The sequence below is a fragment of the Solanum dulcamara genome, chromosome 3 (assembly GCF_947179165.1).
Source record: "Solanum dulcamara chromosome 3, daSolDulc1.2, whole genome shotgun sequence".
Lineage (NCBI taxonomy): Eukaryota > Viridiplantae > Streptophyta > Magnoliopsida > Solanales > Solanaceae > Solanum > Solanum dulcamara.
This window is the reverse complement of record NC_077239.1, coordinates 25,077,802-25,092,042: the sequence shown is the minus strand read 5'-3', so window position 1 is coordinate 25,092,042 and position 14,241 is coordinate 25,077,802. Positions and strand designations below refer to the sequence as shown.

The following is a 14,241-nucleotide window of genomic DNA, read 5'->3' as shown; positions in this document are numbered from 1 at the left end:
TTACTTTGTAATGCTTAAATTCTAGGTGTAGTCGTTAATTGGTGATTTGGATCTTTTTGTTAGAGATTAACAATTTATGGGTTATTGATATTCATCGTGTGCTTTTATAATTAGTTGAATATTTTCTCATTTATGAAATGGGTTTTTGATTATCTAATCAATTTCATGCTTTAAATGTTTTTTATGGATTTGATCACTCCTTGGGCTTATCCATTTACTTGATTGAACTTGAGAGAGTCAATTGAGGTTGGAAAAGTTGGTTGATGCATAATTTGAGGTGTAACAACTCATGTATCAAATTTTAGCTAGAAATAGTGAATCCATGCAATGTCTATAATTGAATTAATTGTGTTGTCACTTAACTAGATTCAAGAAAATTAATTGAGAAATGTTTGCCTATATTCGAGTGAAATAGGTATATAAATTAGATTCTAAGGCATATATGATTTTTTCATGATTAATTGAGATTTTATGAAACTAATATGCAATGGATCGTACAGTGCTGATTGAATTCCATTCTCAAATCACATTGGTATCTTTGCTTGAAAAAGCTTGGTCCTTGTTCTCTTCTACCCCCATCCTAAATTGTTACAGACATCTTCATATTATAATTGTATCTTTCATTTCGGGTTCGAAATAGTAGATTGTAATTCTTTATTTATTCAATAGCCTACATATTATTCCATGTGAAATTTGATCCCGACTCTACATTAGGTTTATATTACTAGCGACCGCCTACACTTTGATTCATAAGAGTGTAGTTGAGCATTGTCAGTTATTCAAGTAATAATGATATTGATGTTATTACATGACATGCAAGATTAGTTCATATAGGGCAAGATCGAATGAATAGGTTGGTAAAAGAAGGATATTAGTTTCTTTTTCTGAAATTGATATGTCAACTTATGAAAATTGTCATGCTAAAAATATTACAGTAAAATATTTGGTAAGGCTAAAAGAGCTAAGTTCCCACTTCAATTAATCCATTCTTATACTTGTGGTCCAATGAATCTGAGGGCAAGGTCTGGTGCCACATATTTCATTATATTTATTAATGATTTCACACGCTTTAGTCATGTCTATTTGATTTCTCATAAATCTGAAGCACTTGAGTGCTTTAAAAGATATATGAATGAAGTTGAAAATTAATTAAATAAAAGTATAAAGGCTTTAAGAACCGATAAAAAACGTGAATATTTGTCAAAACAAATTCAAAAAATTATGTACTAAAAATGGCATTATCAGACAGTTAACTACTCCTTATACACCTCAGCAAAATGATGTAGTTGAAAGAAGAAATAGAACATTGTTGGACATGACAAGATCAATGATGGCGCAGAATTTTTTTATCTATCTCTTTCTGGGGAAATGCATTATTGATTGCGGCCTGCATATTGAATAAAGTGTCTTCTAAATCAGTACATTCCACTCCTTATGAACTATGGTTTGGTCATAAAATAAATATAAATGATCTACGATCTTGGGGTTGTGTTGCATATATTAAAAATCATTTTGGTGAGTTTGGTAAACTAAGTCCAAAAGAAAATAAATATATCTTTATAAGATACTCTAAATACTCAAAAGGGTATGTGTTCACTAATGAATTAGAGGATGGAAGTATTAATGAAACTGTATCACGAGATATAGAATTTCTGAAAAGTAATCTTCCCAAAATAGTAAAATAAATTAAGGTGAGCCTCCCTATGAATTATTGAATTCAGAAGATCAAATAATATCATCGAACATAGGTGATAAATGAACGGATCAAGAAATAGTTCATGGGCCAAGTGGGAGTTTCGAATCCCAAAATTCTATACAAGAATCTGAATTTGAATTACGTAAAAGTACCAGAAAAGGTGTAACTAAATGATCTTATGAGATTAATGATTATTTTTTCTTGGTATCTCCCACATAAATGAACCTAATTATGTAAATGAGGCTTTAAAGAGCCCCAAAAAGGATGAAAGAAGAATTCGAGTCCATGAAAACCAACAAAGTCTCGAATCTAGTTGACCTTCCTCAGGGACGTATGTATATTAGGAGTAAATTGATTCTCAAAGGTAAATGCAATCATTTGGATTAATAGAAAGATACAAAGAACAATTGGTGGCAAAAGGCTTTACTTAAGAAGTTGTGATAGATTATGAGAACGTTTTCACTAGTTGTGAAGTTTAACTCTATACGATTATTTTTTGCTATTGTTGCATGTTTAGATATAGAATTATACCAAATGGATGTGAGGGTCGCTTTTCTCAATTGAGAACTAAGCAAGGAAATCTACATGAAACAATATGTAGGTTTCGTTGTTAACAGTCAAGAAAAGAAAGTTTGGAAAGTGAAAAGATCAATTTATGGCCTAAAGTAATCTTCAAGGCAGTGGTACCTGAGATTTCATAAGAAAGTGATTTCATTTGATTTCACCATGATCGAAGACCATTGCATTGATGTGAAAAAGTCCAATGAAAAGTTTATAATTCTTTTCCCTTACATAGATGATATTTATTACTTGAAAATAATTTAGAGTATGTAAAAATTATCAAGTCATGACTTTCAAAATCATTTGTTATGAAAGATATGGGTGAAGCATACTATGTATTGGGTGCTAAGATCCAAAGATGTTATTTCAAGAAAGTTTTGTTTTTTTCTAAAGAAACATATATAAAGAAAATATTGAAACGCTTTTGAGTGAATAATTTTAAATTTATAGATACTCCTGTGGCAAGAGGTGAAATTTTAAGTCTTGAAATGTGTCCAAAAAATAAACAAGGGAGACATGTCTTGAGTTTCATATTTTAGTGTTGTCGAGAGTTTGATGTATGTTTGATGTGTACTCACTCAAACATTTGTTATTCTGTAGGTCTGGTTGGCAGGTATAAATCCAATGCTAGAAGAGATCATTGGAAAGCAGTGAAGAAAATATTTTGATACCTGAAGGGAACTGTAGATTATTCACTATGCTATAGTTGATCTGATTTATTTATAAGAGGTTACACAAATGCTGATTGAGTTGGTGTTCAGTGTAATAGAAAATTGACCTCCGATTATGTTTTCTTACTTAATGGTGGTGTTATTTCTTTAAAAAGTAAAAAATAATTTTTCACAGCGTTTTAAATCATGGAATCTGAATTCATAGTTTGTGCATCTACATTACAAGAAGTTGGTCTGTTAAAAGAGATTCTTTGAGCATTTAAATATTGCAAAGAATTATAAGGGTCCCATGATTTTATATTGCACAGCCAGACATCTATCACATATACAAAGGATCCTAGTATCACAACAAAATTAAACACATTGAGATCAAGTATAACTTTGTGAGAGACATAGTAGCAAGTGGAGAAATAAAATTACAATACATTCCTACTTGTAAAATGATAGCTGATCCGTTTACAAAGGCAATATCTAGAGACATGTTATAGAAATATGTTGAGGCTCTAAATTTGTATAGGATATAATATTATTTATGTGTTATGAAACAACTTGGTTGTTATAATATTCTCATCAATTTAAGACTATTGATTTTATATTCACATTTCATATGAATGTGATAATGTTTTAAAAATAAAGAGTGTTGGATAAGTTATGAGATTGACTCTCTCACACAAGTAATCGTCTCTTACATCGAAAAACATAAAGATATGATTTTAACTATCATAATATGACTTATTTTATAAGACAGACAAAAGTCTCTCTAAGAAGATGAGTTAAAGGATCATTGAAGGGAGAAACTCGAGTTAGACATCTAGAGATTTGTAGACCAAGGTCTATATGATGTTGGATAATTAAAAGAATGAGACACATGCACCAGTATAAGGGTGAAAATATCATAGCACATGTTTCATATCATCTATGTTAAATGAGTTAATGAAAGAATATTTCCCTACTTCTTCATTATGTGAGACCTCGAAAAGTTAAATTAACTTTTTATTGAAATACCCTTTGACCTTTTACTATTTCTTGAAGTTTCCACCAATGTTGCTACTTTATCATGTCATTAATATCCATGAATGATTCGACTGCAATGCATGTCTAGAAAAATAATTGAACTGGAACAGATAGATTCAAGAAGAAAGGAAAGATGATTAAATTAAAAATAATATAACTTGTATACACAAGACGGCTATTACACTAATCATATAGGTATCAAGTGTAATTGTGTATATAAAGTTAAGCATGAGCTCGAGTTCACCTCTTTAAATAAATGAGGTATCGAATAAGTGACTACTGAAGTAGAGAATGAAGTCTGGGGTATTGTGAGTAATAATATTCTCAAATAAGTTGTGAATACCTTCCACATGTGATACAATTCCTATGTTGGGCTTGTAAAACCTTAAAGATAAGCCCTTGATGCTCATAGGTCGCAGAACTATTTATCGTCCATTTTGCTTCTACTAGAGTTGACCATTTGCCTAGAGTATCCTCTGATCACTCTCCTCTAGTAATCTTCTCCATCCTTTTTTTCATTATTAATGAAATATCCTTCACTATTTTTGTGTATCTAGTTGATGTCGTATTGGCATGGGTCTTGTCTACCATGTGGAAAGTGGATGATGTAAGTTTTGAGTCATGGGTCATCCATATGGACCGACTCGACGCAATCCGATTTTACCCGACTCAATACATTTTTTCCTGAAAAGAGGATTATATCAAGATAATCCATTTTTTGAAAAGAAGAGGGAACAATTACTAAGTAACTGCTCAACCTCTCATTTTTAAAATAGTTCTTCTCCTCAGTTGGAAAGCACCTGACTATCAACCAAAAGAGGACAAAAAAAGAAAAACAAAGGTGGCAGATCTTTTTATGAGATTTACATCCACACACAAATAAAGACATTTAGTTTGTGATATTGTACTCTATTTCTTTGAGAGACTAGGTCGATTTGGGGCAATTTTGAGTTGGTAGCAAATTCAACATCATCGGCTGCAAGTTTAAGGTACACATACTGTTGTTTTTTGCTCCAAATATCTAACAAATTCACATGTATCTAGGATACACAAACACTCTCTCTCTCTCTCTCTCTCTCTCTCTCGCCTCCCTCCTATCTCGTTCTCCCCTCTCCCTCTCTCTCTCTCTCGCCTCTCTTCCTATATATTTATATTTCAGAGTGTATATAGGTATATTTAACTTGAAATTTGGTATGAAATTATAGATTAGTAAGACAATATATAATTATTTAAAAACTATAGGAAGAATTAGATAATAGGATAGAAATGTTTGTGTAATTAGGTAGTTTTTTCCTTCAATAAATAGGGAATGTATACTAAAGGCCTCTAATAATGGGGCAAAGCCTATGCGCATCACACTAAGGGCTTCTAATAATTTGGGGCAAAGCCTATGCGAAATTTTCTCTATTAGTAATTACTAATAAGATTTGAAGGCATTTTTGTTTCTTGCTGACTTTATGAAAAAGGAAGACGTGCTTACTACTACTATTCTTCTTTGAATTAGGACCAAACCACAAAGGCCCCATGCACTTTCTGAACCAAACTAAAATTTTCTCCAAATCTTTACTTTCATTTTCTCATTTCATCAATCTACCTTGATTCCTAGAATCAATTGTTATTTCATCAAAACATTTGATCATCAATTGATGAATTTGAGAAAACGTTTGTCCTCTTCCTATGCAGCACCACCACCATCTCCGATCCCCACTGGGAAAGGATTGCGCTCGGCTGTCAATTCAATGTTGGGGGAGTACATTGATCAATCCGTAAATATTCCTCACTTGACTCTCCCGCAAACTACACATCATCGTTGGGTGCTTGATGAAATCCATTACCAATCACTTTTGCAAAGGGAAAATGATGCGATATGTAGGTTATTGAGTTCTGCTGCTGAATTTGGAGTGGTTCGGATTATTGGTCATGGGATATCCGCCGAGGACTTGAGAACATTGCTGATTAAAAATGAATGGTTGTTTCGATTATGTGAAAAGTATGCTAATTATGACAAGTTCCTTTGGGATTGGTCTGATAATGCAATGGTGCAAAAGGCCAAGATTGCCTTAGGGGATGGAAATTTTATAATATTCAGGTAAGTTCTATAACATAGATTTGCTGGTTTTATAACCCGAATAAATTAGTTTTTCTTATTATGTTCTTGTAGATAATTTGTGAATTTTCAATACTTGTATTGCGGATGGAAAGTTAAATGTAACTTTATAAAAGTTATTTTGACTTTTTTAAAGAAAAAGTAAAATTCACCATAAATTATAATTTGCAAGTTACCATGATTTAAGTACACTATGTTTGAATTGAAAGGACTTAATTGCGTATTCAAAATTTTAGTTTTCTTATTTATATATGTTTCTCATTTTTGTTCTGATCAAGAATTAGATCGAATCATATAACATAATTGATTCGATGAGTATGCATTGCTTATAAATCAAAAATACTGTAAACCAAATCGAATTAACCCGAAAACGGATTGAATGTGCACCCTAATTTGAGGAAAATCACTAGTGATAAGTTTAAATTAAAATAATGGCCCCTACAATAATTAAATTATGGATCCGCGACCATTGATGTCATGCTGCACTTGTGGTTAATTCTGGTTAAATTGGAGCTTCTATATGAAAAATTCTTTTCTATTCCTATGAAATAAAAGAAATATACTTTATTCTAATCCCTTTATGGAGTGTTTTGGTAATTAACCCGTTAATTTTGTACCAAAAAGTTAGGGTTAATTTCTCATACCATTCAACTAATATTTATTATTTGAGAAAGTCATCATTTTTCTTGGTTTTAATTTTTTTTTAAAAAATATAATTTTTTAAAATAATAACTATTAATTAAGTGATCTTTTAAAAAATCAATTCCAATATATTAAATTTTGTGATTTTAAATTAAATATATATTATAATTATACCAAAGATATCTTATGTTATTTCTATAAGAAAGTGCTATTAAAGGTAAAATAGAATATTTTAATTAAAAAGTATATTAAATGCATAAAAGGTATCATTTTCTTTGATTCTAAACTTTCCAAACAATTATATTGTAATTACTAGTGATAAGTTTAAATTAAAGACAATGGCACCCACAATATAATTTTTAAATTTTAAAGCAACAATATATATAAGGGAAAATGCATAAATTCTCCCGTAAAATTGTATCGAAAAATCAGTTACACATTTGAACTATCATGGCGACCTATTACACACCTAAACTATCTAAAAGTGAAACTATTACCCCTACAACTGACGTGGAAAAAAAGGAGCAGCGTGTCAAATTCTGTAAATTAAAAAAAAAATCACCCCACCCCACATTTTTTCTTCTTCACACCCACCTACCCTTTTCTTCTTTAAACTCACCTCCATTAACTCCCATTTTCAATCTTGATTTTTATTCTTTCAAAACTCATTAAAGTAAAAAAATTAAAAAAACAAAATCTCCCCCACCCCACTTCCTTTCTTCTTCACCCCTACCTACCCTCTTTTTCTTTACACCCACCTCTATTTACTCCTCATTTTAAATTTTGATTTTTTTCTTTCAAAATCCATTAAGAAGAAGAAGAAGAATTCTTCTCCCCATTTTGGTGGAGAAGACGATTAGGGTTTGGGGGGGTCGGATGGGTGGTTAATAATTAATTAGAATTTAATTAGTATAAAATATAGTTAATAAAAGAAAAGTTAATTAATAAAGAAAAGAAAAAAAATCGAATGAGTAGTTAATAACTAATTAGGATTTAATTAGCATAAAATATAGTTTATAAAAAAATTAATTAATAAAAAAAGAAGAGAAAAGAAATATATAAAAAATCGGATGAGTGATTAATAATTAATTAGAATTTAATATAGTTAATAAAAGAAAAGTTAATTAATAAAGAAAAGACAAGAAAAAAATATAAAAAATTTGATGAATAGTTAATAATTAATTAAGAATTAATTAATATAAAATATAATTAATAAAAGAAAAGTTAATTATTAAAGAAAAGAAAAGAAACAAATATATAAAAAAAAATATTATTTCTGACGTGACGATGACGTGGCACTAACGTGGCACCACGTGGCAGCGAGTGTAATACACCACATATTATGAGAGTGGTGTTATGCATTCAGATGTGTAATGGTTTTACTTTTAAATAATTTAGGCATGCAATAGATCGTCATGATAGTTTAAATATGTAATTGACTTTTCGATACCACGTCAAGCAAAAAATTTAGGTATTTTCCGTATATATAATGTTATTACTGCATAGCTCATTGTTAGATACAACTTGTTCACCACTAGCCCACTCACTTTTCTCTCCACGTGCCTCTTTTCTATCCTCCTACTGCTTTGTCATTATTTTTTCCCTCTTTGTAGCTGGTTGTTTTCTCTAATCTCACTCACCAGTAAACGCTCTAAACTAGTGAAATTTTCTCTATTAATTTGAAGCCATTTTTGGTTCTTGTAATCTTGACCAACGCTATACTCAATTTTTATCTTCTTTATTTGAATGGTAATTTTACTTTTGGTGCAGGCAAAAGTTGGAAGAGGTATTGAACAAACTAAAAGTAATAGCAAAAGAAGTGGATGAAATAATCACATTGAGTCATAGTGAGCAATGTTGGAAGAAAATTGAATCAGAAGAAGTGAAAATGTACATATACAGATGCACTAAAAATCAATCGAGTAACGTGGACCAAACATGGCTTCCACCCCACAATGCAACACTTGAAGATTCATTTAAATATGCTTTGAATCTGTTCCTCCCACTGGAACCAATTGAATTCTCTATGCATTCAAAACGTGGTCGTTTGCCCTTTAAGACCAGCCCAGACACAATCATTGTAACTATTGGAGATCAACTTGAGGTACTTTTTCTAAAAATAAATATAAATACTTATATAAATAAGGCTAATTTATGAGTGCAAAGACCTTACAAGTACTCACTCTATCTCAAACTATTTGAAAATTAACATTGTCGTGAACTTATTAATTAAAATTAATTTGACAAAAGTATTTTTAAATACGGAAAAAGGCCTAAAATATCTTTGAACTATTGAAAGTGGTACAAAAATATCCTTCATCCATCTATTGCGACTAAAATGTCCTTGACATCCTTCTTTAGATCCAAAAATAACTTTTTCTTTAATGAAAAAAAGCTTGGGGGACATTTTTGTACCATTTCCAATAGTTCGAGGGCATTTTAGGCCCTTTTCCGTAATAAAAATTCTGATAAATAATTTTTAATTTATAATTAATTTTAAATGATTAAATTGTAACCGATAGATGACCACCATGTGTTTAAAAAATAATTTAAATTATTTAATTAAAATTATGTTAAATAAATTTTAAATAATTAAATTATAACCAATAGATGGCCGCCACGTGTTTAAAAAAATTATTTAAATTATTTAATTAAAATTGTGTTAAAGAAAATGTCATTTTTGGACATAAATGTAGATGACAAGTGCATTAATTTTCAGAATTTTATATGATAATCATCCACCTTTAGTTCCAAAAATGACATTTTCTTTAACATAATTTTAATTAAATAATTTAAATAATTTTTTAAACACGTGGCGGCCATCTATTGGCTACAATTTAATTATTTAAAATTAATAATAAATTAAAATTGATTTAACTGAATTTTAATTAAATAATTTGAATAATTTTTTTAAACAAATGACGGTCATCTATTAGTTACAATTTAATTATTTAAAATTAATTATAAATCAAAATTTATTTAATAGAGTTTTAATTACGGAAAAGGGCATAAAATGTCCTCGAACTATTGGAAATGCTACAAAAATGTCCCTCATGCCCTTTTCCGTTAAAGAAAATGTCATTTTTGGACCTAAAGGTGGATATCAAGAGAATTTTAGGCCATATAGATGGATAATGGACATTTTTGTACCATTTTCAATAGTTCAAACGCATTTTAAGCCCTTTTCCGTTTTAAATATCGGGATAGATTATTAGACACAGAGGAAGTAAATAATATGGAAAAAGGGGGGCGGGGGGAAGTAAACTAAGATCAGCCAATGATTGAATACCAATTTATGAATGACAATAAATTTGTATAAGAAAGAGTTTTGCTCGATTTGAAATTCAATGCTGATGTGATTCATCTCAAATCGTTCCTTGTTAATAGGAATGGAGTGATGGAAAATTCAGGTCTGCAGATGGAGAAGTTGCATTGAAGCCAAAGCTTCACATAGACCAAGCATTATTATCATTGGAGCTCAAGTGGTCTTTTACTAACCTCAATAAAACAGAAAAGATGATTACCCTATCTGATCAGGTTCTAATTCTAGTTATATTAATATTAGTATACAAATTGTTTGATTATATAATTAATTGAATTGTACGCCTTCGAAACACACGATGACAAATAATGTGGTCTCATTTTTGGGATATCATTTTGGTCTTTGTTGCTTATTATTCTGTTATGTGAGAGATGTAAAGGGTCGTTTAATTTTCCTTCGACGAAATGGATGTACTTTAAACAGGGATTTGTAACACATAAAATGCTAAAACCTGTGGTGTGCGCTTCTCTTGCTTTCTAGTTTTGATTCAATACACATTTTATTGTTGACTTATTACTCGGAATTTTGTTGAATATGTACGTACTTGGAAGTTAGCTTCATAGGAGTACATAGATTAAATGTAACTTTTGGACCTCCCATACCAACTATATGTGTTTGTTGGCATTGTCGCCATAGGAGTGATTGCAAATACTGTTAAACAATGCATAAGATAGTTTTAGCAACAATTCGACATAGCGTACGTGTTTTGTTTTGATTTTACCTTGTTTTGTTTCTTTCAGTCACAAATGACTAAATTTATATGGCAACAAAGCAAATGAGGCATAAATATGAAATAGAAATGGTCCCCACGATGATAGATGTAAGTGAAAGAGGGAGTGAATTGTACTCCTTTTAAATTTTCTCACTTAAGTCGACTATATAGATGAGTAGTCAACTAAATATGGAATAGTTATAGGCAAACAATGGAGACTCTGAGTAAAATGCAATAAAGTACTTTCCTCTTTCTAGGCGCATGTTAGCATTACTAACACCCTTGATTTTGGCCATAGTTAGAGGAAGGGGAAGGGGCGAGGACAGAAACAACCAATGAGACCAATAGGTGCAGGAGAAACATCATCATCGACTTCTATGACCAAACGGAAAACAAGCAATTGCAATGACCCCTCCAATGGAACAGTGCTCTATGACTAATATGAGTCTATGGAAAGTACAACAATGTTATATACAGGAGTGGCTAGGAACCTCAATCTGATGAATACCACACCCCAATCCTCCACCCATGTTGAGATGGGTAGGTATGATAATAAATAATGAAAATAAATTGGACACGAGAATTTTAAATGAAAACCCCTCAAATAGATAGAGGGGAAAAACCACGGGGTAGAAGGATCTTACTATGATAATATGAGAGTACATTGCTCTCAAATACAAGGAGAAAACAACAATTAACACTTCTCTCTTGTAAAATAAACAAATACTAAAGAGTACACTCAAGACTACAATATTTATCTTGGTGTATAACTTTCTTTGTATTTTTACTCTTTTTTTTTCCTAAATGAATCAAATGAGGGCACGAGGCCCTCTATTTATAGGAGGATGAAAACACATAAAAAATTTACGCGTTAATTTCCTTGCCAAAGTTTTTCTGTCAAAAAGGGGCGCCAACTTTTTCAAAAGTTGCTGCCAACTTTTCAAAAGTTGCTTGGACGGTGCCTCCTTTCTTTGACTTTCTTGCATTCTCCCACTTGAAGATTTAATTGAGAATCAATTAAGTCTTCACACCATCCTTTCTACCCAATTACTGCAATATTACGTTTCTGCTAGGCCAACAGAAGATCGAGACCATATAAACTTGTTACTGTTGATCATCTTTGTAAACATATCTGCTAAGTTGTCATTAGTGTGAATTTTCTGAATATCCACACTGCCTTCTTCCACCTTCTCACGAACAAAGTGATACTAAACTCGTATGTGCTTTGTCCTTGAATAAAATGTTGGATTCTTTGCAAGATGCAAAACGCTCTGACTGTCACAAAATAGAGCAACCTTCACTTGTTTGTGCCCGAGCTCCTCCAGTAACATTTGCATCCATATTGCCTCTTTGCTAGCTTGTGTAGCTGCTACATATTCTACTTTCATCGTAGATGTAGCCACGATAGATTGCAGTTTTAAAATCCAGCTTACAGCTCCTCCAGCAAGAGTAAACACATAACCTGTGGTGGACTTGCTTTTATCAAGATCACCTGCATAATCTGAATCAACATAACCTTTAACAGTAAAGTCTGATCCTCCATAACACATTGCAATATTTGAGGTACCCTTGACATATCTCAGGATCCTCTTAACAGTATTCCAATGCTCTTTACCAGGATTAACCATGTATCAACTAACATCTCCCACTGCTTGTGCAATGTCAGGTCTTGTACATACCATGGCGAACATTAAACATCTCACTATTGATGCATATGGTACTCGAGACATCTCCATCCTCTCTGCTTCATTGCTAGGGCACATACTTGAGGATAATTTGAAATTAATAGGAAGTGGGGTAGAAATTGACTTACAGTCTTGCATCTTGAAGCGTCGCAAGATTTTCTTCAAGTAGTTCTTTTGAGAAAGCCAAATCTTCCTATTATTTCTGTCTCGGTGAATTTGCATTCCTAGAATCTTATTTGTTTGTCCCAAGTCCGTCATTTCAAACTCCCTAGCCAACTGTGCCTTTAAATTTATTTGACGATCTTTGTTGGGGCCTGCTACCAATATGTCATCAACATACAACAGCAAAATTATAAAATCTTCACCACCAAATCTCTTGTAATAAACACAAGGATCTAAACTTTGTCTGTTGTATCCAAGCCTTATAATGAAGGAATCAAATCTCTTATACCAATACCTCGACGCCTGTTTGAGACCATATAGATATTTGTTCAACCTGCAAACCAAGTTCTCTTTTTCCTGTTCTTCAAAACCTTCTGGTTGGAGCATGTAAATTTCCTCTTCAAGTTCTCCATGAAGAAATGCAATTTTGAAATCTAACTGCTCCAAGTACAAGTCAAATGTAGCACACATCGCTAGGACCACACGAATTATTTTGAGTCGAACCACTAGAGAAAATATCTCATTGAAGTCTATACCTTCTTTCTGAGTGAATCCTTTCACCACCAATCTTGCACGATATTTCTCCACTTGATCATTACCATTGCATTTGATCTTGTAGACCCATTTGTTTCCAATGACCTTTCTTCCTTGTGGTAATTGAACAAGATTCCATATTTTATTTTTATGAAAAGCTTCAATTTCTTCTTGCATTACTGCCATCCAAAGAGATGATTCTTGACCTTTCAAAGCCTCGTGAAAAGTTGAAGGCTCTCCATCTTCTGTTAATAGATGTATGCAACATTGCCCTCCATAGAATAATTTGAGTGCCAAGCTGGTTCTCTTATCTCCCTAGTTGATCGTCGAACTTGTAGAGTTTTGATCTCATCTTGCTTTTGTTCTTTGTGCTTTGGTGTTACTTCAGAAGAACCTGGAACTTCTTTTATTTCTTCAACCATAGTAGTCTCTGATTTTTCTTTTGAAGTGTTATCTTCTTTTGCTTATATCTTATTTTCAATAAATACAACATCCCTGCTGATTACCACCTTGCGGGCAGTGGGATCCCACAAGCGATACCCCTTGACTCCACAGTATACCCTAACAAAATGCATTCCCTGACTTTTAGATTCAACTTCAATTTTTCTTGGGTGTTGTACATAACATAAGTAGGACCTCTAAATATATATAAGCGAGAATAATCAGCTGGTTTTTCTGTCCACATCTCCATTGGCATTTTCAGATCAATTATGATTGATGGTGACCGATTGATCACATAACAAGCAGTTTTGACTACTTTTGCCCAGAATGGTTTTTCCAACCCTGCAATTGCCAACATATCTCTTGTCTGTTCCAACAAGGTTCTGTTCATCCGCTCTGCTATTCCATTTTGTTGTGGAGTATATGCCATCGTGTATTGCCGTTTAATACCTTCTTATTTATAGAAGTTATCAAATTCATCATCAGTGTATTCTCCTCCATTATCTGTTCTCAAACACTTGATCTTTTTCTCAGATTCAAGTTCCACCTGCGCTTTGAATTCTTTTAAAATTGGAAAAACATCTATCTTTCTCTTAATTGGATACACCCAACTTCTTCTGGAGTAATTATCGATAATGACATGAAATATTTTTCTCCTCCTAGGGACTTCACTGGTGCTTGCCAGACATTAGAG

General features: G+C 32.0%; 1 protein-coding gene across 1 annotated transcript; it reads left to right on the top strand.

Moving 5' to 3' along the window:
- Nucleotides 1-5,527: 5,527 nt before the first annotated feature.
- On the top strand, nucleotides 5,528-10,410 carry LOC129881598 (uncharacterized). Its single transcript, XM_055955758.1, has 3 exons — nucleotides 5,528-6,031; nucleotides 8,462-8,795; nucleotides 10,079-10,410. The coding sequence occupies exons 1-3, from the start codon at nucleotides 5,589-5,591 to the stop codon at nucleotides 10,286-10,288; spliced, it is 987 nt and encodes a 328-aa protein (XP_055811733.1). The 5' UTR covers nucleotides 5,528-5,588; the 3' UTR covers nucleotides 10,289-10,410.
- Nucleotides 10,411-14,241: the final 3,831 nt, after the last annotated feature.

Coding starts and splice junctions, on each gene's coding strand:
- LOC129881598 (XM_055955758.1), top strand. CDS start 5,589: ATGAATTTGAGAAAACGTTTGTCCTCTTCCTATGCAGCACCACCACCA. Junction 6,032..8,461: donor GGAAATTTTATAATATTCAG/GTAAGTTCTATA, acceptor CTTTTGGTGCAG/GCAAAAGTTGGAAGAGGTAT. Junction 8,796..10,078: donor CTATTGGAGATCAACTTGAG/GTACTTTTTCTA, acceptor CCTTGTTAATAG/GAATGGAGTGATGGAAAATT.